Source organism: Macaca mulatta, chromosome 4 (assembly GCF_049350105.2).
Source record: "Macaca mulatta isolate MMU2019108-1 chromosome 4, T2T-MMU8v2.0, whole genome shotgun sequence".
Lineage (NCBI taxonomy): Eukaryota > Metazoa > Chordata > Mammalia > Primates > Cercopithecidae > Macaca > Macaca mulatta.
In genome coordinates this window covers 138,661,613-138,685,280 of record NC_133409.1, presented here as the reverse complement: position 1 = coordinate 138,685,280, position 23,668 = coordinate 138,661,613, and the positions used below count along the sequence as shown (strand labels likewise).

The following is a 23,668-nucleotide window of genomic DNA, read 5'->3' as shown; positions in this document are numbered from 1 at the left end:
AAAAGTCTCAAAATGAGCTAGGCCTGCCTAGTTAAAAAGATGCAACCTTGGCCGGGCACGGTGGCTCACACTTGTAATTCCAGCACTTTTGGAGGCCAAGGCAGTCGGATCACCTGAGGCCAAGAGTTCGAGACCAGCCTGACCAACATGGTGAAAGCTTGTCTCTACTAAAAATATAAAAACCAGGTGTGGTGATGCATGCCTGTGATGCCAGCTACTCAGGAGGCTGGGGCAGGAGAATCACTTGAACCCTGGAGGTGGAGGTTGCAGCGAGCCAAGATTATGCCACTACATTCCAGCTTAGGTGACAGAGCAAGACCCGTCAAGAAAAAAAAAAAAAAAATGGAACCTGTATCCCTTGAACATTGGAATTTCTAGGATTCTTTAAGTGACCACCTCTGCCACATCTGATCCCAGGATTGGCCAGCCAGCCCTTCAGTTCTATCGTTGCCCAGTTCTTTCCTCCACAGACCTGTCCACAGGGCTTCCCTTAGAAACAGGCCCTTAGATAACTCCTGGGGCTTCACCCTCCTCCCACCTCCCTCAGGTGTTCACGGCCCTGGCACTGGTGCGAATGCTTATTCTTCCTCTCAACAACTTCCCTTGGGTGATCAATGGCCTCCTGGAGGCCAAAGTGTCCTTGGACCGGATCCAGCTTTTCCTCGACCTTCCAAACCACAACCCCCAGGCCTACTACAGCCCAGGTAATGGGAAGCTAGTGGGCAGAACCTGGCACAGGGTGAGAAGGGGAGTGGAGCCACTTGGGTACCACGCATAGATGTCACCAAGAGGGGTTAGAGCGGAATCCAAAACTCAGACTCAGCTCTGGGCAGGTAGATATGGGGCTGGCAAGTCAATTATATGACTTACCCTCCCCAAGCAGATTGTGGTAGTTTAGTAGCCTAAATCAAGTGGCTTCTGTGTTCAGATCCCCCCACAGAACCATCTACAGTATTGGAGCTGCATGGAGCCTTGTTCTCCTGGGACCCAGTTGGAACCAGCCAGGAGACCTTCATCAGTCATCTCGAAGTGAAAAAGGTTTGTTGAACAGACACCCTGGGAGAGTCCTCAGACTCACGAGAGAGGAACTCATGTCAGAGAAGCAATGACCGAGCCAATCATAGCTCTGCAGCTCTAATTGCTGCAGGAGGGAGAGGCATTTGGTGAGCAGGTTCTCATCCATGAGGAGAGGACACCTCACATTTGAATCTCAGAATAGTTGCACCTCTCTCTGGTCTTTAGGCAGCGTGTATCCATCCAGTCCAGACCAATTGGTGTGTGTTTGTCTCTCCATGTCCCTCAGAAGCTGCAGCATTCAGAACAGGCCCTGGGGCTTAACTAACATCTCCCCCAGATTGGGGATCTGGGGGAGAGGCCCAGCAAGCGCTTCCAAGAAATATTTTGCAAATGGGGATCCCCTGTTTAGGCTGGTGAAAAGCAGTCACACCCTGTGGCTCATGCTACAGCATACAAAGAACTTAAAATGGGGCATTCCTGGCAATAAGCCAACTCCTGTTCACCTCCTGTCCTGAGTTTTCACTCTCTCCTGACCTTTGTCCAACCCTGTGCCCCACAGCTCAACCCGGCATTCTCTGGTGGTGGCTGAATTGCCTCCACCACATTTGGCTCACGTTTCTGGCTTGGGCTGTGTGTTTTGTTTTTCCTCTTAGTTCAGGCAAGACAAGGCTGGATTTGTACAAAGGAATTTTGCTAACGTGTTAGTTGGGGCTTTTTTGGATATAAGTTACAGAAATGCACTGCAACTAGCTTAAGCAAACAAGAATTATAATAAGGATATAGAGATACGTTGCAGAATCCAAAGGCAGGAACGCAGCTGGATCTTAGAAATAGCCCAGAACCAGGCCTCAACTCGCAGAGCTCTCTGCTTCTGTGTGCCTCTCTCCCTGTATTTGCCTGGTCCTCTTCTCTCTGTGGACACACCCTCCATTGAGCAGAAGATCTGACTACAGAGAATGCTCAAGTTTACAGATTACAGCCAACAGGGAGAAGCTGTCTCTGGATCCTGGTCCCAAATTCCCAGGGAAAGGCCTCAGAAGTGGTCACTTGTAGATGGGTCAATCCTGGCTGGCAGATTTGGGGCATCACAGGCAGATAGAGCTTCTGAGAGCCCAGTCCCTTCTAGAGAAGGAACTAGGACTTTTGTTGTTGTTGTTGTTGTTGTTTTTAGCAGGGAGATAGCTCCATATGTTATGACAAAAAAAAAAGGGAAACAGAAAATTTTAAACTATAAGCCCACAGAAATAGGGATGTATGCAAAGCACTGCTTTTTCTCCCTGAGATAGGGGAAGTCTAGCCACAGGTTGACTTAGCCAACCCACCATCCAGGACCTAAAGCCTGGAGTTCTACCCTTTCCTCTCCCATTCTGGGATGCCTGTCTTAGAGCTTACATTGGAAGTTCTTGGGTGGTTTCCTCCCATTCTCTCTGGCATGCTGTTCCCCTTCAGAGGCCCTTCACATAGACAGTGAAACTGATAGCCACTCTGAGTGGAGAAAAAAGCACCCTACTTCTCTAGAGCCAACAGGTCAGCCTGTGAAGTGGAGAATTCTTTCCCTACACACGAAAGAAAGAAAAAAAGAGAAGCCTCAGTGGGAGGATTGGCAGCCCAGAGTGTCAGGAGGGAGACCACTGCCCCCTCTGTCCCATCCCCTACCAATAGCAGACACTTGTGTGGCTTCTTTGCAGGGTATGCTGGTGGGCATCGTGGGGAAGGTGGGCTGTGGGAAGAGCTCCCTGCTGGCTGCCATCGCTGGAGAGCTCCACAGGTAACCAACCTCTTATGCACCCCTGTCCTCACTTTGTCCTTTAGCAAACACTGAGCCCCTGCTATATGTTGGACCCCTTTTGGGGGTCAGGGGTACTAAGAAGAGCAACGCATGGTCCCTTTATTGGGAGAGTTTTCAATCTGGAAAGAAGGAGGTGGCCAAGAAAGCGAATCATTGTAATCATTACACCAGAGTGTTTTAAACGCTATAATAGTGAGCAAAGGAATGGAAACATCCCGTGTCAGCTATTCTTTCAGAAATGTGACTGTGCAGGGGAGGGATCCAGAGAGGAGCATAGGTTTGAGGGAGGACCTTGCTTTCAGATGAGAACAAGTACAATGTGGTAGCCATACTCTCTACTGAGCTCCTGAGCACATGTAAATACAACAGCTGCTTGGCTGTAGCCAAAGAGCAATTTCTTCCCTTCTCCACCCAGAATGGGCTTCGTTAGGACCCTGTGACCTCAGGAGCTGCCAGCTCAGTCATGTGATATGAAGAGGGACCCTGTGTGGAAGACAGCAGCCTGGGGAGGTTTCTAGGAAGCAAGGGCTGGGCATGGAGGGACCCAGCGGAGAGCTGGTCCCCATATTGCTGGCCTGGCTCTCTGCAGGCTGCGTGGGCGCGTGGTGGTGTGGGGGCTGTCCAAGGGCTTTGGCCTGGCCACCCAGGAACCCTGGATCCAGTTTGCCACCATCCGAGACAACATCCTCTTTGGGAAGACATTTGATGCACAGCTGTACAAGGAGGTGCTAGAAGCCTGCGCCCTCAATGATGATCTCAGTGTGAGTGCCTGGCCTTGAAACCTCTTAGCTGCCTGCTTTTCCAGTGTCGCTGACACCTCAAACCAAAGCTTTGCTTTTCTGGAAAGGGGTTGCTTCTGCTCGGGCATCACTCATCTAGGAATGGCCGTCGGACTGTGGTCCTCCCAGAGTGTCCAGCTGCCCCTTCCATAGGGCCCAGTAGGGTGATGACTATGTGTTCTCCACAGCAGTGGGAAGAGCTCTAAGGCCTCTGGAGGTAGGGAGGGTTCCACTTGTCAGGCTTAGCTCTGCACAGCCGGGCTCCTTGTCCCCTTCTCCATACCCACTTCCCACCGTGAAGGCTTGGAAGAGTCAAGGTCTCATTTGGTTGCAGGTTACCCTAGGGAAACCTGCCAAGCCTATTAGATTTCCCCTTGCCCCCAGTCCAGAGTACTGCATGTATGGGAGAAGAGATTCCAGATTTCTCCCCTGACTTCCCACTCAATCCCGCTGTCCCCTTCAAGAATGTCACCACCACTACCCTACCCAGGTAAATGTAGAATGTCCCTGAAAAGGAGCACCTTTAACCTTGACCATGGGGCATCCTGTATCCAGCTGTCATTCTTTTTATTCCTATTTATTTATTTATTTTTTGAGATAGGGTCTTTTTTCTGTCCCCTAGGCTGGAATGCAATGGCGCCATCTTGGCTCACTGCAGCCTCTGCCTCCTGGGCTCAAACGATCCTCCCACCTCAGCCCCTCAAGTGGCTGGGACTATAGGAGTGAGCCACCACACCCAGCTAATTTTTGTTTTGCTTTGTTTTGTTTTGCTTTTTTGAGATGGAGTCTCACTCTGTCACCAGGCTGGAGTGCAGTGGCACAATCTCGGCTCACTCTAACCTCCGCCTCCTGGATTCAAGCAATTCTCCTGCCTCAGCCTCTCGAGTAGCTAGGACTACAGCTGCATGCCACCACACCTAGTTAATTTTTGTATTTCTAGTAGAGATGGGGTTTCACCATGTTGGCCAGGATGGTCTCAATCTCCTGACCTTGTGATCTGCCCACCTCAGCCTCCCAAAGTGCTGGGATTACAGGCGTGAGCCATCATGCCTGGCTTCCTACCCTGTCTGTTTAACAGGCAAGGTAGTAAGATATCTTGGGCAGATTTGATGTAAAAGCTTTTATAAGTTTTTACTTTTTTGTGTGTGAGAGACAGAGTCTTGCTGTGTCGCACAGAGTGGAGTGCAGTGGAGTGATCTCGGCTCACTGCAACCTCTGCCTCTCGGGTTCAAGCGATTCTTCTGCCTCAGCCTCCCAAGTAGCTGGGACTACAGGTGTGAGCCACCAAGCCCGCCTAATTTTTGTATTTTTAGCAGAGACGGGGATTCACCATGTTGCCCAGGCTGGTCTCAAACTCTTGGGCTCAAGTGATCTGCCCACCTTGGCCTCCCAAAGTGCTGGGATTACAGGCCTGAGCCACTATGCCCAGCCCAGCTTTCGTAGGTTTTTAGAGAAGGAATGTACTACTTCTAAGCCTTCTCGTGGCCTCAGGAATGGTCTACTAAGCAAAGGGATTCCCTTCCTCATGCAGAGGAAGCACCTGTGATCCACTACATGGTGAGTCCCTGAGCTAAAAGCTTTGTTGTTCATCTCTTTCCTTAGTGCCTACAACAGTACCTAGGACCTAGCAGACTTGGGAAAGCTTGATGTAGCAATGAATGATCGGCCAGGCGTGGTGGCTCATGCCCGTAATCCTAGCATTTTGGTAGGCCAAGGTAGGTGGATCGCTTGAGGGCAGCGATCCACCCAGGGCAGCCAGGCTTACAGTGGTGGCTCACGCCTCTAATCCCAGCACTTTGGGAGGCCGACGTGGGCAGATCACGAGGTCAGGAGTTCGAGACCAGCCTAGCCAACATGATGAAACCCCGTCTCTACTAAAAATACAAAAAATAGCTGGGCGTGGTGGTGGGCACCTGTAAACCCAGCTACTTAGGAGGCTGAGGCAGGAGTATCGCTTGAACCCAAGAGGTACAGGTTGCAGTGAGCTGAGATCATGCCACTGCACTTCAGCCTGGGCGACAGAGCAAGACTGTCTCACAAAAAAAAAAAGTAAAAACATAAAAGCTTTTACATAAAATCTGCCCAAGATATCTTACTACCTTGCCTGTTAAAAAGACAGGATAGTAGGCCAAGTGCAGTGGCTCATGCCTGTAATCGCAGCACTTTGGGAGGCCAAGGTGGGCAGATCACGCGGTCAGGAGATCGAGACCATCCTGGCTAACACGGTGAAACCCTGTCTCTACTAAAAAATACAAAAAACTAGCCGGATGAGGTGGCGGGCGCCTGTAGTCCCAGCTACTCGGGAGGCTGAGGCAGGAGAATGGCGTAAACCCAGGAGGCGGAGCTTGCAGTGAGCTGAGATCGCGCCACTGCACTCCAGCCTGGGTGATAGAGTGAGACTACGTCTCAAAAAAAAAAAAAAAAAGAATCTGAACTCGTGGCCGGCACAGTGGCTCACGCTTGTAATCCCAGCACTTTGGGAGGCCGACATGGGCAGATCACGAGGTCAGGAGTTCGAGACCATCCTGACTAACATGGTGAAACTCTATCTCTACTACAAATATAAAAAATTAGCCAGGCATGGTGGCGGGCGCCTATAGTCCCAGCCACTCGGGAGGCTGAGGCAGGAGAATGGCGTGAACCCGGGAGGCAGAGCTTGCAGTGAGCGGAGATTGTGCCATTGCACTCCAGCCTGGGCGACAGAGCGAGACTCCATCTCAAAAAAAAAAAAAAAGAATCTGAACTCGTGTCCTGCCCCTTACTAGCTGTGAGCCAGCTAGTTAATCTGTCTGAGCTTTGGTTGCACGTGAGAAAAGGAAATGATACCATGATACCATCTTCATAAGATTATCATGGGGCTTGAATGAGAGAATGCCTGCAAAGTGCTAGGCACATAGTAAGTGTTCGATAAATGCTCGATGTTGTTGGAAGTGTGTCTTGTCTTCTCTGACTAGCTCACCCCAAATTTAAGTCTACTCTCCTCAAGCTCCCTACTTCTCTTGACTCCCACTATCTCTTTCCTGCAAAGGGATAAGAAGTGGGCCAGAAGATAATGGGGAGCTCCTTGACCCACTGGGGAACTTGTTCCATCAGATCCTGCCTGCTGGAGACCAGACAGAGGTGGGGGAGAAGGGTATGACCCTAAGCGGGGGACAGCGTGCCCGGATTGCCCTTGCTCGTGCTGTCTACCAGGTCAGTTAAAGATGGAGGTTACAGTGGCAGGGAGGTGGGGGGAGCCTTGGGAGTGTGGCTGAGTTAGGAGGATAGGAATATTTTCCTTAGCATCTGGTTCCTTCCCTCCTGTGTTGCATGTTCCTGAGGTATTGGCCATCCCATCCCCGTTTGCAGATTTAAAGCAGAGTTCAAGGCCCTTTAAAAAGTATTTGTGGCCGGGCGCGGTGGCTCACTCCTGTAATCCCAGCACTTTGGGAGGCTGAGGCGGGTGGATCACCTGAGGTTGGGAGTTCAAGACCAGCCTGACCAACATGGAGAAACCCCGTCTCTACTAAAAATACAAAATTAGCCAGGCATGGTGGCGCATGCCTGTAATCCCAGCTACTCGGGAGGCTGAAGCAGGAGAATTGCTTGAACCCAGGAGGCGGAGGTTGTGGTGAGCCGAGATCGTGCCATTGCACTCCAGCCTGGGCAAAAAGAGCGAAACTCTGTCTCAAAAAAAAAAAAAAAAAAAAGTATTTGTAGGCTGGGCGTGGTGGCTTAGGTCGTAATCCCAGCACTTTGGGAGGCCAAGGCAGGAGGATTGCTTGAGCCCAGGAGTTCAAGACCTGCCTGGGTAATGTGGCAAAACCCTGTCTCTACAAAAAATAATTTTTTTTTTTTCTTTTTTTTTGAGACGGAGTCTCGCTCTGCCGCCCAGGCTGGAGTGCAGTGGCCGGATCTCAGCTCACTGCAAGCTCCGCCTCCCGGGTTCACGCCATTCTCCTGCCTCAGCCTCCCGAGTAGCTGCGACTACAGGCGCCCGCTACCTCGCCCGGCTAATTTTCTGTATTTTTTACTAGAGACGGGGTTTCACCGTGTCAGCCAGGATGGTCTCGATCTCCTGACCTCGTGATCTGCCCGTCTCGGCCTCCCAAAGTGCTGGGATTACAGGCTTGAGCCACTGCGCCCGGCCTACAAAAAACAATTTTAAAGTTAGTTGGTGTAATCCTAGCACTTGGGGAAGCCAAGGAAGGTGAATCACTTGAGGTCAGGAGTTCGAGACCAGCCTGGCCAACATGGTGAAACCCCATCTCTACTGAAAAACATACAAAAATTAGCTGGGCATAGTGGCGCATGCCTGTAATTCCAGCTACTCAGGAGGCTGAGGCAGGATAATTGCTTGAACCTGGGAGGCAGAGGTTGCAGTGAGCCAAGATCACACCATTGCATTCCAGCCTGGGTGACAAGAATGAAACCCTGTCTCCAAAAAAATTTAGTTGGGCTTGATAGCATGCACCTGTAGTCCCAGCTACTCAGGAGGTTGAGGTGGGAAGGATTACTTGAGCCTGGGAAGTTGAGGCTGCAGTGAGTGGTGTTCATGCCAGTGCACTCCAGTCTGGGCGACAGAGCAAGACTGTGTCTTTTTTTTTTTTTTTTTTTTTTTTTTTGAGACGGAGTCTCGCTCTGTTGCCCAGGCTGGAGTGCAGTGGCCGGATCTCAGCTCACTGCAAGCTCCGCCTCCCGGGTTCACGCCATTCTCCTGCCTCAGCCTCCCGAGTAGCTGCGACTACAGGCGCCCGCTACCTCGCCCGGCTAATTTTCTGTATTTTTTACTAGAGACGGGGTTTCACCGTGTCAGCCAGGATGGTCTCGATCTCCTGACCTCGTGATCTGCCCGTCTCGGCCTCCCAAAGTGCTGGGATTACAGGCTTGAGCCACTGCGCCCGGCCTACAAAAAACAATTTTAAAGTTAGTTGGTGTAATCCTAGCACTTGGGGAAGCCAAGGAAGGTGAATCACTTGAGGTCAGGAGTTCGAGACCAGCCTGGCCAACATGGTGAAACCCCATCTCTACTGAAAAACATACAAAAATTAGCTGGGCATAGTGGCGCATGCCTGTAATTCCAGCTACTCAGGAGGCTGAGGCAGGATAATTGCTTGAACCTGGGAGGCAGAGGTTGCAGTGAGCCAAGATCACACCATTGCATTCCAGCCTGGGTGACAAGAATGAAACCCTGTCTCCAAAAAAATTTAGTTGGGCTTGATAGCATGCACCTGTAGTCCCAGCTACTCAGGAGGTTGAGGTGGGAAGGATTACTTGAGCCTGGGAAGTTGAGGCTGCAGTGAGTGGTGTTCATGCCAGTGCACTCCAGTCTGGGCGACAGAGCAAGACTGTGTCTTTTTTTTTTTTTTTTTTTTTTTTTTGAGACGGAGTCTCGCTCTGTTGCCCAGGCTGGAGTGCAGTGGCCGGATCTCAGCTCACTGCAAGCTCCGCCTCCCAGGTTTACACCATTCTCCTGCCTCAGCCTCTCGAGTAGCTGGGACTACAGACGCCCGCCACCTCGCCCGGCTAGTTTTTTGTATTTTTTAGTAGAGACAGGATTTCACCGTGTTAGCCAGGATGGTCTCGATCTCCTGACCTCGTGATCCGCCCGTCTCGGCCTCCCAAAGTGCTGGGATTACAGGCTTGAGCCACCGCACCCGGCGACTGTGTCTTTAAAAAAAAAAAAAAAAAAAAAAAAAGGCGTTATGTGGGCTGAGGGCCTGGGAGCTAGGAAAGCTGAGTGCTGGCCCTGGGGGTGCTGTTCTTTCTTGCCTGAAGGGATGTCCACCCTCAGGTCTCACCTCTTTCTCTGCTAGTGTAGGGGTAGCCCCCAGAGTTTATCTCAACTGTCTTCTCTGACCACTTGGAAATCTTCCCAGGAGAGCCTTTGGGTCCTGGTGCCCACAGTACCCTCACGTCTCTCTAGGAAAAGGAGCTCTATCTCCTCGATGACCCTCTGGCCGCTGTGGATGCAGATGTGGCCAACCACCTGCTGCACAGGTGCATCCTGGGCATGCTAAGCCACAGCACACGGCTGCTGTGCACCCACCGCACCGAGTACCTGGAAAGGGCTGATGTGGTGCTGCTAATGGAGGCCGGTCGCCTCATCCAGGCTGGTAATGGGGGCAGGAACCGCGCATGAGGGAGGTATCTGCCCAGGTATGGCAGGGGATTGTGAAGTATAGACTCTGCCACCTGCTGCATGTGTGGCCTGAGCCAGTCATTGCTGCTTCCTGCCTTCACAGAACTGGTGTAAGGAACTGGGAGAACAGGAGGGAAAAGGAGCACGTTGGTGAAATGCCAGTGTATTTGGGACTCATGGGCTTTGTGACTGGATGCTCTTGGGAACTTAGAGGCCCAGGGTCTCTGAGAACAGTCTCATATCTTCAGAGAAGATAAAGAGTCAGGTTTAGAATGGTCTTTTTGTAAAAACAAAAATTTTTAAACTCTGAAAGATTTTTTTTTTTTTTTTGAGACGGAGTCTCGCTCTGTCGCCCAGGCTGGAGTGCAGTGGCTGGATCTCAGCTCACTACAAGCTCCGCCTCCCGGGTTCACGCCATTCTCCTGCCTCAGCCTCCCGAGTAGCTGGGACTACAGGCGCCCGCCACCTTGCCCGGCTAGTTTTTTGTATTTTTTAGTAGAGACGGGGTTTCACCGTGTTAGCCAGGATGGTCTTGATCTTGTGACCTCGTGATCCGCCCGTCTCGGCCTCCCAAAGTGCTGGGATTACAGGCTTGAGCCACCGCACCCGGCCACTCTGAAAGATTTTTATGCAGAGGGACGTGACCACCTGCAAGTTCACTGGGAGAGAAATAGGAGGAAATGAAGCTCCAACCAGATATTAGAAATTGAGTGAAGCATAAGAAAAAGCTCTGCAGTAATGAGAAGTAACCCTGGACAGAGTGGCAGGCATAGTTCTGGCTGTCCTCTCGGGGATGGACATTCGTCCCTCTCTGCTGGTCAGAATCGAGGTTTACAAGGATGGACTTGAGTCCTGCTCGAGGTCTAGGGGTATCCAGAGCAGGATGGGTTAGGTAAGGAGGCCTAAGAGTCCTGCTCGAGGTCTAGGGGTATCCTGCTAGGGTGGCTTAGAGAGGGAGACCTAAGAGGATGGGAGGTAGGATCTGTACACACACTGAAAAAGGCATAGTATAGACTCAGAACAGCCCCCTCCTAATCTCCCCTTCTACCCTCCAGGACCTCCCTCTGAGATTCTGCCACTGGTACAACCTGTCCCCAAAGCCTGGGCTGAGAATGGACAAAAGTCTGACTCAGGTATGGCTCCCCAGTGGGAGAAAAGAGCTTGCTTTTCACTGCCACACTGTAGAGCTTTTTCTACAAAGGCTGGCCGCTCCTCTGAAATACTGAGTTTTCAACTGGCACCCTGCAAGCTTAATTCCTCCATGACCCCTGATTCTCACAGCCACAGCCCAGTCAGTACAAAACCCAGAGAAAACAAAGGAGGAGCTGGAGGAGGAGCAGAGCACATCTGGTGGCCTGCTGCAGGAAGAAAGCAAGAAGGAGGGCGCCGTGGCCTTGCATGTGTACCAAGCTTACTGGAAGGCTGTGGGCCAGGGCTTGGCCTTAGCCATCCTCTTCTCTCTGCTCCTCATGCAAGGTGAGAGTGTGCCTGGGAGTCTCTTACACCATGACGGCTATGCTGTCCAGGTGCCCATTACCTTGCACTGATCATTATAAGGCCCAGAGACTCACCAAGCATGGGTCACAGCTGGGACAAAAGCCATACTTCTATTTCTGAGAGATGCCCAGGGGCCAGAGGCATGTGCTCTATAGCTGGCTTCCATTCTGCCCCCCAGGTTAGCTCCCATTCTGCAAGTCTGAGATCCTGTTCTCCCCAGAGCTGAAGGGTGACCGGCCTATGAGAGAAGCCCACATTAGGGAGGACTGGGGTAGTGGCAGGGTGGGAAGGCCAGGCCAGGGGGATGGAGATGGGCAGGAACCAGAGGCAAGGGTGGAGAAAGGGGGCATTGGAATAGAATGAACGAGGGAGAGGAGCCTCTTACAGCTTTTTCCTTCCTGTCCCCACCCAGCCACGCGGAACGCTGCTGACTGGTGGCTCTCTCACTGGATCTCTCAGCTGAAGGCTGAGAATAGCTCCCAAGAGGTGCAAGCCTCCACCAGCCCAGCTTCTACGGGGCTCTTCTCTCCGCAACTGCTCCTCTTTTCCCCCGGAAACCTCTAGTGAGTGGCTGGGGCTGGGGGTGGGCCTGGTGCTCTCAGAGTGGTCGCCAGGCAGGGAGTGAGGGTTGGGGCCGGTATTCCAGATGCTGTGGCTTCTGGAGGGTGGGAGAGATGGCATGGGGGAGGAGAAAGGACCCCTGAGTGGCCCTACTTTTGGTTACCCAAAGCTCCCTCCTCACCACCCAGCACCCCAGTGTTCCCACTGCCCAAAGCTGCCCCCAATGGCTCCTCAGACATCCATTTCTACCTCACCGTATATGCGACCATTGCTGGTGTCAACTCCCTCTGCACCCTTCTCCGGGCAGTGCTCTTTGCAGCAGGCACCCTTGAAGCAGCTGCCACCCTGCATCGACGCCTGCTGCATCGAGTCCTTATGGTGAGGGGCTGGGACCTCAGGGGTAGGGGAGCGCAGTCCTAGCCCTGTGGAATGTCCTCCCAATACTCGGGCTCCACTGGGGATGGGAGAGTCTTTCCTGCCCTGGGATATTCTTCCTTAAGCTCTGCCAATCTCCTCTCTGCACCCAAATTCTGGGGATATTTTAGTCCTTCCCTATTCTCTATCTTGGGCCTTCCCCTCCACCCCACCTCCCCCAGGGCTGCCCACCAACCCCTTTTCTGTCAGACTCTGCCCTGGCCCAATCAGCGTCCTTCTCCCAGGCACCAGTAACTTTCTTCAATGCCACACCCACGGGCCGGATCCTAAACCGCTTCTCCTCTGACGTGGCCTGTGTGGATGACAGCCTGCCCTTCATCCTCAACATCCTCCTGGCCAACGCGGCAGGCCTGCTGGGGCTCCTGGCCGTGCTGGGCTCTGGCCTGCCCTGGCTGCTGCTGCTGCTGCCACCTTTGAGCATCATCTACTATCACGTGCAGCGCCACTACAGGGCCTCCTCACGGGAGCTGCGGCGCCTGGGCAGCCTCACCCTGTCTCCACTCTATACCCATCTGGCTGATACCTTAGCTGGCCTCTCTGTGCTCCGGGCCACAGGGGCCACCTACAGGTGTGTGAACCAGAGCCCAGGGGGATGAGGTGTTGAGGGGAGAGGAAAAGAGAGACCCCTGAGAAGAGGAATATGCAGGGTATGGTTGGTTCAGCCCTCCTGGGGACAAGGGGTGGGGAAGGAGGAAAGCAACAGAAGAAGGACATAGGGAGGCAGAGCAGACACCCACTTTGAAAGAGCACACTGGCATCTGCAGCCCTGCGGGAGGCCTGTGGGTATATCGATCAGCTGCCAAGAAGGAACTGCCCAAGAGGGCCTTCCCTGTGGAGGCCCTGAGGCTGGGTGGCTCAGGGCAGCAGTGGAGTGGCCGGCCTCACATCCATCTGGCCTTCCCTAGGTTTGAGGAGGAGAACCAGCGACTCCTTGAGCTAAACCAGAGGTGCCAGTTTGCCACCAGTGCCACAATGCAGTGGCTGGACATTCGGCTACAGCTCATGGGGGCAGCAGTGGTCAGCGCTATCGCAGGCATTGCCCTGGTGCAGCACCAGCAGGGCCTTGCTAACCCAGGTGCCACCCAGGACCCCTCACCCCTACCTCACCCGCAAGTTGGTCCACCCTTCTCCCAGATCTCTCCCTGCACTGTCCCCCCAACATTTTTGCCTCCCACCCAGGGTTCCTTGTGAGGGTGTATCATGATTATCATCATCACCCCCGTTTGGAGTTGAGTGACAGTCCCCAGGTGGTGGTGGCGGCTCGGGGACTAGAATGAATTTTCTGAGCTGCTGGTCTCAGTCCCTTTCCTGCTTTCACCCCATCCCCACCACACTGCCCCAGCCCACTTCAGTATCCCACATGCCATCCCTCCCAGCTTCTCCATGCCCACCCTGTGCCCTGCATCCAGCCTCCTGTGCTCCAGGCTAGGTCCTGTCACCCTCCTGCTTCTCTGTTGCTTCCTTTTTTTTTTTTTTTTTTTTTTTTTTTTTTTTTTGAGATGGAGTCTTGCTCTGTTGCCCAGGCTGGAGTACAGTGGCACGATTTCAGACCACTGCAACCTCTTCCTCTTCCTCCCAGGTTCAAGCGATTCTCCTGCCTCAGCCTCCTGAGTAGCTGGGATTATAGGCACGCACCACCACGCCTGGCTAATTTTTGTATTTTTAGTAGAGACGGGTTTCACCATGTTGGCTAGGCTGGTCTCAAACTCCTTACCTTGTGATCCACCCGCCTCGGCCTCCCAAAGTGCTGGGATTACAGACGTGAGCCACCGCGCCCAGCCTCTGTTGCTTCCTTTAAATGCCCGCAGTCCACAGCTTGGGGAGTCTCCCATACACATCCCAGTGTCCAAGCTCTCCCAGCAGCTGTTATCCTCTCCCCCAGGGCTGGTGGGCCTGTCGCTGTCTTATGCCCTGTCCCTGACGGGCCTCCTCTCAGGCCTGGTGAGCAGCTTCACACAGACGGAGGCCATGCTGGTAAGCGTTGAGCGGCTGGAAGAGTACTCCTGTGACCTGCCCCAGGAACCCCAGGGCCAGCCACTGCAGGTAGGCCTGTACCCCGACCCCAGGCCAAAGCTCTGGAACCCTGAAGGCCCCAGCGTCCCCCGCAATTTTTTTCTTTTTACCCACCCATCTTTCTCAGCTCCCATAACCTCTCTTCATGATGACCAAAATTCTTCACCATGTCCCTTCTTCCGCATCTCTTATTCTCTCACCTTTCCTCTCACACTGTTCATTTCTCATTATCCTCCCCTCCTCACCATTGGCTCCTCATCTCCCCCATCTCCCTCTTCCCCTCTATCTCCCACCCATGGACTCCACCAGTTGGGCACTGGCTGGCTGACCCAGGGGGGCGTGGAGTTCCAGGACGTGGTGTTGGCGTACCGGCCAGGGCTGCCGAATGCCCTGGATGGAGTGACCTTCTGCGTGCAGCCTGGAGAGAAGTTGGGCATCGTGGGCCGCACGGGCTCCGGCAAGTCCTCCCTGTTGTTGGTGCTCTTCCGGCTGCTAGAGCCCAGTTCAGGGCGAGTGCTGCTGGATGGCGTGGACATCAGCCAGCTGGAGCTGGCCCAGCTCAGGTCTGGAGGAGATGGACTTGGGAGGGGGAAGGGGGAACCAGAACTACTAGCACTTAGAGGAGGGCACAGCTAGGAAGGCTTTATATAAACTCAGGGCAACTAGGGCTGATCAAGGGGCTGAAACGGAGGACAGGATGAGCAGGCGAGGACAGAGAACTCCTAGTGCCCAGGTCCAGATTCATGGCTGGTGATCTCAAGGTCGTCCTTGCCCTGACCCTTTCCAGCTGCATCTTTCTTGTACTTCCCACCACACATCCTCCACTCTTGTGCCCCAAGATACTGATCCCTTGAGCCCTCAGGCTCAGCAGGCAGTGCTTCGCACAGCTTGAGACCTGAGCCAGTTGCCCTTGGCTTCAGGTGGCCCCACTGGAGGGTATACATCCCTTCTCTACCCTCAGGTCAACCTAATATCATTTTCTGTGAGTACAGTGACATGGAAAAGGTAGGGAAACTGTATCCTAAAGCCCTAGGCCTGCCTCTTCTGCCTTCTCTTCTAAGCTGTGGTGGCCCTACCTTATAACTCTACCATGTCTTCAGGACCCAATTATAGGCCCACTCCAACCTTGAAGTGTCACCTGCCCTTTCATTCGCTCTGGTCATTCCCTGCGTAGCCACTGCTGCCCCTGGAGTCAGTGCCACACAGTTTAGCCCATTTGTTTTCTCTGGTTTGTGTGTGTACACCTCCGTGAAATGTAGGCTCCTTAAGGACAGAGTCCAGCCTTTGGTTTCTTTGGTATTGCTTATAGCATTGGCACAGTTCTAGGTACCCAACTACTAGCGGATCATTTGGTGGGGAGCAGAGTGGGGTTATGTTCAGGTCTCATCCCCGGGCTTTCGTGGAGGTGCTAGTGCTGTAGTCAGAAACTGAGCTGGGAGCAGAAGTGGCTACATCTCCAACCGCTGGACTCCATGTCATTGTCCCACAGATCCCAGCTGGCTATCATCCCCCAGGAGCCCTTTTTGTTCAGTGGGACTGTTCGAGAAAACCTGGATCCCCGGGGCCTACATAAGGACAGGGCCTTGTGGCAGGCCCTGGAGCAGTGCCACCTGAGTGAGGTGATTACCTCCATGGGTGAGTGCTGGACCCTTACCCTAGAGCAAGAAGGGGGCAGGGAGGGCCTGGGCCCTGCAGTGAAGATGCTTTCCTTGCAGGTGGTCTGGATGGTGAGCTGGGTGAGGGGGGCCGGAGCTTATCTCTTGGGCAGAGGCAGCTGTTGTGTCTGGCCAGGGCTCTCCTCACAGATGCCAAGGTAAGGTGAGAGAAAGAGACAATAGAGAGGGCCAGGAAGGAGGCGGGGGGCAAGGGGGTGGGGAGGTGGAGTCCGGAGAGGTTTTAGGGGACCAAGTTCATTTTCCTTTTAGAGCTAAAAGTGTGGTAGGGGCTGTTGCTTGGGCCAGGCCCAGCCCACCCTACAGCCTCTCCTTTGTTATCCCCTACCGCATTCCCATATTCCAGATCCTGTGTATTGATGAGGCCACAGCAAGTGTGGACCAGAAGACAGACCAGCTGCTCCAGCAGACCATCTGCAAACGCTTTGCCAACAAGACAGTGCTGACCATTGCCCATAGGTGTGCAAACACCCAGTGACAGCCTAATCAGGGACTGTGGTAGCATGCACCCAGAGCCTCCATTGCTTTCAGGGACCCCAGTGGTCAGGGCCTTAGAGATCCTGCCCCCTAAATCTCAGCTCTTCCTTCTCCAGGTACTGCCTAGGGCCCTTTATAGCACATTATCTGAGGGACTTTGCAGTCCCTTCCCCAGCACCAAGCCAGGGGCTAAAGCCTGTGGGGACAGACCTGTGGTGTCCCGAGGGGAGAGGAGGGAAAGCAGATCAGTGTTCTCACTTAGGTCATTGTCCCTTATCCCTTACACTGACCATCTTCCCCATCACAGGCTCAACACGATCCTGAACTCAGACCGGGTGCTGGTGCTACAAGCGGGGAGAGTGGTAGAGCTGGACTCCCCGGCCACCCTGCGCAACCAGCCCCACTCGCTATTCCAGCAGCTGCTGCAGAGCAGCCAGCAGGGAGTCCCCGCCTCACTCGGAGGTCGCTGAGCTCCATCCCACACCCTGCAGTGTTCTCCCCTCTCTCTGATCCAGGCCGGGCCTGTATAGAGGTGCTGGCTGCTTGTTTACCTTCTCCTCTGGGGCTCTACCTCTCCACACTTCCCCAGAAGGGAAAAGGGCACCCTGGGTTACTCTTTGGAAATCACTCCTTGGTGGGCAGCATCCTGAGGCTTCCCCAGAACCAGGCCTCTGCTCTGGCCCTCTTGCATCTGGAACGCCAGGTGGGTTTTTCTGGCATAGGAGCCCACTTGCATTTTCATAGTTTTATTTGATAAAATCCCATCTTACATTCTGTGTATTAAAAAAATAATATTTCTGGTGTGAGGCTGAGGTCTCCTCTGTGTGTGTACCCAAGCTGAAGGGTGGTGAGAAAGGACCACTCCAGTCTGAGGGGTGGAAGAGGTGAGGAAGGGGGCTGGAAAGCCCCCACCTCCATCACAGTGCTGTGGTCTTTCCAGGCTCAGGGGGCAAGTCAGGTGGCAGGGGGAGCCCTGCCGGCAGCATGCTAACCTGACACTCCTGGTCCTGGCATGCTGGAGCATAGTGTGGGGCAGGGTAGCAACAGGGTCCAGGGGGGCAGACACCCCGGCGCCAGGCCCTCAGGGTCAGCAACACAGTAGCCAGAACCAGGGCAGCAGTGAGGGCCCCAAACACCACCAGGGCTACCAAGCTAGGCTCACCTAGCCCAGCCTCTTGCCTCCGCACCACCTCCTTCACTGAGATCCGCAGCAGACCAGCCCCTGCGCTGTGGGGGGCTGGCCCCGTGGCAGGTACCACCACAGCTGAGGTGGGCCCTAGAGGGGTGTCCACTGTGGTTGGGGGGTGTGGGACAGGTAAGACAAGCTCACAAGTCTTGCCACCATAGCCACTGGGGCAGAGACAGTCGAAGTCATGGACACGGTCCCGACAGCGGGCCCCTCTCTGGCATGGGCGGCTGGCACAGTCATCCAGGTTGATGGTGCAGAAGCGTCCAGCAAAGCCCTCAGGACAGAGGCAGGAGAAGCGGTTTATGCCATCAAGGCAGGTGGCACCATTAGCACAAGGCCGCATCAGGCAGTCATCCACGTTCACCTCACAGCGGGCACCCACAAAGCCCACCAAGCAGCGGCATGTGAAGTTGAGGGCAAAGCCCTGGTCATCCTGGCACTGCCCGCCATTGCGGCATGGGGAGCTGCAGTAGGGGTGGGAGAGGGCATGAAAGCAACTTAACACCTGTAGGGTAGCCCAGGTCCGTATCCTGACCTCTGCTCACCATGTCACCTTGGGCGACACTCTCCGAGCCTCAAATACCTCATTTTGTTTTTTATTTATTTATTTTTGAGACAGAGTCTCGCTGTGTCGCCCAGGCTGGAGCACAGTGGCGCGATCTCAGCTCACTGCAAGCTCTGTCCCAGGTTCACGCCATTCTCCTGCCTCAGCCTCCTGAGTAGCTGGGACTACAGGTGCCTGCCACCACGCCCGGCTAATTTTTTGTATTTTTAGTAGAGACGGGGTTTCACTGTATTAGCCAGGATGGTCTTGATCTCCTGACCTCGTGATCCGCCCGCCTCGGCCTCCCAAAGTGCTGGGATTACAGGCGTGAGCCACTGCGTCCGGCCAAATACCTCATTTTAAAAATGAGAATAAAAATAGTACTCAGCTTCCCTAATTGTGAGGGTTAAGTGAAATAATCAATATCAAGCAGTTAGCACAGGGCCCAGCCGGAAGGCAAGCCTCAGGATAAGTGTGCTATTATTATCCTTGCAGGCTTCTGGGCCTGATGTGGAAATGAGGACAAGTCCAGCCCTGCAGGCTGTTTCCTCATCCCTACTGTGACGCAGAAGGGTACAGGCGAGGATGAGGGGAGACCCAGGCCCCTCAGCCTCCCCACACCCACCCTCCCCAACCAGAGCAGTCATACGTTTGTTACCTCTCTAGCTCCTATAGATTGTTGAAGAAATGGCTCAGAAGGTACAAGAAAAGAGTTGAGAAACCCAGAACTAGGAACACTTTGGCATGCAGGGGTTTTATCTGAGTGTCCCTGTGTGGTCTGACCCTCAGTCCCCTACCCTCCCAACAGTCCTGCCTCTTTTCTCATCCCATCACCAGGTTCTGGTCTAACCTTCCACTCACCCCGAGGGCCCAGCACTCACCCTGCCTGTTCACAGGGTCCAGCCTTGCGCTCGCAGTCACGCCCATGGAAGCCTGGTAGGCACACACAATGGTACTCACCGCCCCCGTCATACATGCACTGGCCTCCATTCTGGCAGGGGGACTGCGTGGTACAGATATGTTCATCTGGAGAAGGGACAGGAAAGGCTCTGGGATAACCCCTCCCATCTGGTCCCCAGACCAGACTTGTCCACGCCTTCCAGGCCTCAGGTTCTATGGGTGTGGCTGTACTACAAACCCAGCCCAGGCTGGTGTGGTATACTAGGGAGAGACAACAACACTGAATTTGGAGTCAGGAGGCTCCTGGCCCTGGCTCTCAGTCTGTCTCAAACTGACCTTGGGCTGGGTACAGTGGCTCATGTCTATAATCTCAGCACTTTGGAAGACCAAGGTAGGCAGATGGCTTGAGGTCAGGAATTCGAGACCAGCCTGGCCAACATGGCAAAACCCCATCTCTACTAAAAATACAAACATTAGGCCGGTGCAGTGGCTCACACCTATAATTCCAGCACTTTGGGAGGCCGAGGCAGATGGATCACTTGAGGTCAGGAGTTCGAGACCAGCCTGGCCAACATGGTGAAACCGTATCTCTACTAAAAATACAAAAATTTGCCAAAGTGGCGGGTGCCTGTAATCCCAGCTACTTGGGAGGCTGAGGCACGAGAATTGCTTGAACCTGGGAGACAGAGGTTACAGTGAGCCGAGATCGCACCACTGCACTCTAGCCTGGGTGACAGAGTGAGACTCCATCAAAAAACAAAACAAACAAAAAAACAAACCTGACTTTGAGCAGGTTATAGCTCTGCTGTGGGCCTTAGTTTCCTGATCTGTAAAATGAGTACAATTTTTAGCAGCTGCGTTTCCTACCCCATGGGGTTATGTTGAGGATCAATTCAGACAACACATAAAAAGTCTAAGATAAAAAAAATGATAAAATACCATGTATTTGAGGATTTGACAAGGACACAATAGGCACTCAATAAATACCGATGGCTGTTCCCCTAAAAACCTGGGGTTCCCAACCAACAACTACCCTTCCTCCCCCCTACCTTTGTCACAGAACTTGCCTGCCCAGCCACTGTGGCAGATGCACTGCCATGGCTGGTGGCAGGTACCATGCTGGCAGCCAGGCATCCTCACACAGCGCTCACAGTGCAGCCCCTCCCAGCCCGGGTCACACCTGATGGGGAGAAACACAGGGTCAGGGTTCTGGGTTGTGGATATGAAGAAATGGAGGAGACAGAACCAGAGCTTCTAGAAACCAAGAGGACATATGACAGCCCCTTAGGAAAAGCAGACCTGTCCCAGGTAGGTGTAGGACTGTGCAAGGTCATAGGACACATATATGGAATCAGACCATCAGACACCAGCTCTCAAACCCTGGTTCTGTATTTTAACCTGAGCCTCAGTCTTCTCATCTGTAAATTGGGTATACACCTTGCAGGGTTGAGTAGAGGAAGAAATAAGATGTCTATAAATGCCTCCAGTACCCCTCCTGGCATGTCTGAGGTGCTCACAAACATTTAAAGAAGAATGACCTTGAAAGGCCATCAGGGCCGGGTGCAGTGACTCACGCCTGTAATCCCAGCACTTTGGGAGGTCGAGGCGGGTGGATCACTTGAGGTCAGGAGCTCAAGACTAGCCTGGCCAACTGGGTGAAACCCCGTCTCTACAAAAAAATACAAAATATTACCCGGGCATGGTGGTGCGCGTCTGTAATCCATTATTGAGGAGGCTGAGGCAGGGGAATCACTTGAACACAAGAGGCAGAGGCTGCAGTGAGCTGCAATCGCACCACTGCACTCCAGCCTGGGCAACAAAGCGAGGCTCCGTCTCAAAAACAAAACAAAACAAACAAAAAAAAGTCATCAAGACTATCCTCCCACCATGATTCCAGGGCAAACGCTTGACCCATATTTTAAAAGCTTTCCAGGGATGAAGAGTTTCAAAGACCCCCAGCCAATTGAACTGCCTGCCCCATCAGCTCATTTCCTTATGTCCACTTTCCTCCTGCTACAGAATGTGCCCAATCTCCACTCTCCACCCCAGTGAGTCAACTACTCAAACTCATCAAGGAAGATACTCTTTCATTGTAAGTGTTTCTCCCCAGCAACTCTCCCTGCAGCATTTCTTTTCCAGGCTAAACAATTTCCCTTTCTCTCGTTCCTTTATCTTTCCATTTCCTCATGGCACCCAATCCCCAAGCTCTCTAAAGCTTTAGGTCTCTCTCCCTGTATCTTGAGGAGCAATGGTTCAGACAATCCCTGGATCAGATTTGGGAGATTAAAGAAGTGGGGAAATAAAAACTGGAAGAAGCAAGAAAGCTGAGGTAAAGGGGAAAGGGGGGCTAGCCAGTCAGCCATAGGAGGCATGAAGAGTAGAGTGTGAAGCCCCTAGACACTCTGTTGTGCATGTGAAGGGCTTGGAAATGGGTACCAAAGGGTTTGGGGGCACGTGCTCAGGACAGGTACCTGCAGGAGCCGTCAGGTGCACAGCAGCCGTGGGCCAGGTCACAGTGGGAGCTGCAGTCATCGGCTGCAAGAGATTGATGTGGGAGGGGTGAGTCTGAGTCAGGGCACAGCTCGCTGGGATGCGGGACTCAGGAGAGGATTGGGGTTCCGGTAACTGAGTGGACTCAGCCCTAGGGCAGGACATAACACAGAAACCCATCCCATTCCAAAGAGGCAACCTGGTCTTCCTTGCCTCGCGGGTCGGAGCGACTGCAGTGCCGTCTCCGGCCGGCAGAGGTCAACGTGCAAGCGAGGACGGCTGGACAGGGCCGCGACTGGAGCCCGGTGGACGCGCTCACCTCGGACAGGCTGACCGGGAGCCCCCAGAATGCACAACAGGCACACAAGATGCAGGCAGCGGCAGCCGCTGGGCATGGTCAGCGCCGGCACCAGGGGGGACGGACGGATGGACGGCCGGACGCGTGAACACCTGTGGGACGGCACCAGTTAGGAGGCGGTCGGACGCGGAGATAGCGGCACGGATACGGGTTCCAAGTGACAGGAGCCGCCGAGGGAGAGGAGCGCCGGGACAGAAGAAGGGGATGGGGGTAGCGGGAGGGTGGGGGCAGGGAAGGGTTGAGCAGGCGAGGAGCGCGAGAAGAGCGAAGACAGGAACCCGGGAGCCAGGTCTGCAAGAAGGAGGCGAAAGATGGGCAGCGTGGAGCGAGGCCAGGCGCGGGAATGGCTGGGGCTGGGATCGCAGTCAGGACAGAGGGGTCTGCGGGATGGGGACAGCGCCAAGAGGCGGCCTCGAGCACCGAGGGAACGCGGGGGCCGGAGGGAGGGACGGTTCCCGGCAGCGAGCAGTCTCCGCCCCACGGCTCCGACAGCCCCCCCACCACTCTCTCCCACGTCCCCTTCCTATCTCCGCCGCGCTGGGCTCGGCGGCAGCGCGGGGCCTGGAATCCCCACCGCACCCGTAGCCCCGCGCGCCCTGTCCCCTCAGTCCTCACCTCCGGCGGGGAGGTGCCGCGCCCCGGGGCGCAGAGCGAGGCGGGATCCGACGGGCGCCGCCGAGGGGCCGTGGGGGAGCGCGGGGCCGCCCCTAGCTGGCCGCGGGGCCGGGCGCCGAAGCGGCTGCCATACGAGCCGAGCGCTCAGGAATCTGGGGCTCCAGGCGACCCCGAGCGGCGGCGGCGGCGGCTCCTCGCGCGCGCTTAGGCCCCCTGCCAGGGGCGGAGCCCGCCCCCGCCCCCCCCCCTCCCACGACGCACGGCGCACACCTAGCACCCGGCGCTCCCCGGGGCCCCGGCTCTTCGCGGCCACCCAACGCCCCGGACCCAGCTTCCTTCCACGAGAGGAGGAAATCTTGAGTCTCAATTGGAGCAAACTATTAAGCCAGAGGCGCGTGACCCCGTTATTCTCCCATCTCCCATGCCCACTTTCCCGACCAGCGCTCCGCGGCCCACGCCCCAGCCCTGCCCTAGCCTGTCCGCCGCTCATCACGCTTCTCATATAGATCCATGCACACGCAGGCAATCGCTCCCCTCCCTCCGCCTGTCACCAGCCCACGCCTCCCCGCTTGTAAAGCCTTCATCACCGGCTTCATCTGTGTGCTCCTCTGCTCCTCCTCGCCCTCCGCTTCTTCCTGTCCATGTCGCCGTCTCCAGCCTTCCAAGATCAACCTATCCCTATATAAATATAACCCGATCCATCCACCCACCCACACCCTGGCCCTACCCCCACCACCCTTCCCTCCCTCAAGTCTCAGCCCTTCCACCGCATTCCTTTTTGTGACTGCATCCGAGAATCCTTTCTGGACTGGGAATGTACCTGACTCTGTAAACGTGAGCACAAAACCCCCTCCACCGCCGAGTTGCTTCTTCCGTACCCTATCACGTTCGTCCTTGGCCTCAGGCTAATCCTCAACTGCCCAAACCTGGAGCTCAGATTGAGAGTAACGGAGGGGGTGTGGGGGAAGGCTGTCCTCCAGGCCTCTTTGCCGCTCCTGGCTAATGGCTCAGAGACACATTTCAAGACAAGGACCCAGCCAAGCGCGGTGGGCTCACGCCTGTAATCCCAGCACTTTGCGAGGCTGAGGCGGACGGATCACCTGAGGTCAGGAGTTCGAGACCAGCCTGGGCAACATGGTGAAACCTGTCTCTATTAAAAATACAGAAATTAGCCAGGCGTGGTGCCGCGCGCCTGTAATTCCAGCTACTC

General features: G+C 54.4%; 2 protein-coding genes across 30 annotated transcripts in view; one reads left to right on the top strand and one right to left on the bottom strand.

Moving 5' to 3' along the window:
• Positions 1-17,168, top strand: part of ABCC10 (ATP binding cassette subfamily C member 10) — a 25,984-nt gene extending 8,816 nt beyond the window's left edge. For 5 of the 26 annotated variants that reach the window (XM_077999899.1, XM_077999900.1, XM_015136426.3 and 2 more), the window contains exons 5-21: positions 548-704; positions 929-1,038; positions 2,706-2,785; positions 3,396-3,567; positions 6,679-6,777; positions 9,491-9,680; positions 10,762-10,839; positions 10,988-11,182; positions 11,616-11,766; positions 11,953-12,142; positions 12,424-12,767; positions 13,105-13,274; positions 14,082-14,775; positions 15,702-15,847; positions 15,928-16,025; positions 16,232-16,344; positions 16,670-17,168. In XM_077999899.1, the coding sequence (XP_077856025.1) occupies positions 548-704; positions 929-1,038; positions 2,706-2,785; positions 3,396-3,567; positions 6,679-6,777; positions 9,491-9,680; positions 10,762-10,839; positions 10,988-11,182; positions 11,616-11,766; positions 11,953-12,142; positions 12,424-12,767; positions 13,105-13,274; positions 14,082-14,775; positions 15,702-15,847; positions 15,928-16,025; positions 16,232-16,344; positions 16,670-16,832 (3,150 nt within the window). In that variant the 3' untranslated portion in view covers positions 16,833-17,168. Of the gene's footprint in view, positions 1-547; positions 705-928; positions 1,039-2,705; positions 2,786-3,395; positions 3,568-6,678; positions 6,778-9,490; positions 9,681-10,761; positions 10,840-10,987; positions 11,183-11,615; positions 11,767-11,952; positions 12,143-12,423; positions 12,768-13,104; positions 13,275-14,081; positions 14,776-15,701; positions 15,848-15,927; positions 16,031-16,231; positions 16,345-16,669 lie in introns of all 26 variants that reach the window. The other 21 variants (XM_077999910.1, XM_077999907.1, XM_077999908.1 and 18 more) reach the window with 10 other exon arrangements.
• On the bottom strand, positions 17,093-23,668 carry DLK2 (delta like non-canonical Notch ligand 2). Of its 4 annotated transcripts, XM_077998510.1 has the most exons (7): positions 23,279-23,628; positions 23,046-23,136; positions 21,805-21,935; positions 21,467-21,530; positions 20,045-20,175; positions 18,977-19,121; positions 17,093-18,015 (listed from the first exon to the last, which is right to left on the bottom strand). In XM_077998510.1, exons 3-7 carry the CDS (start codon positions 21,878-21,880, stop codon positions 17,280-17,282), a joined length of 1,152 nt encoding a protein of 383 aa, XP_077854636.1. In that variant the 5' UTR covers positions 21,881-21,935; positions 23,046-23,136; positions 23,279-23,628; the 3' UTR covers positions 17,093-17,279. The 4 variants fall into 4 exon arrangements, with proteins under 4 accessions (XP_077854636.1, XP_028702524.1, XP_077854638.1 ...); XM_028846691.2 differs by lacking the exon at positions 23,046-23,136 and having other exon boundaries at positions 23,279-23,668; XM_077998512.1 differs by lacking the exons at positions 23,046-23,136; positions 23,279-23,628 and adding an exon at positions 22,729-22,819.

Excerpts from the sequence above, each read along its gene's own strand:
- DLK2 (XM_028846691.2), bottom strand. The coding sequence starts at position 21,880 with ATGCCCAGCGGCTGCCGCTGCCTGCATCTTGTGTGCCTGTTGTGCATT. Across the intron at positions 21,531-21,804 it reads TCCCGGTCAGCCTGTCCGAG|CCGATGACTGCAGCTCCCAC; the intron begins GTGAGCGCGTCC and ends AATCTCTTGCAG. Across the intron at positions 20,176-21,466 it reads GCACCTGACGGCTCCTGCAG|GTGTGACCCGGGCTGGGAGG; the intron begins GTACCTGTCCTG and ends TCTCCCCATCAG.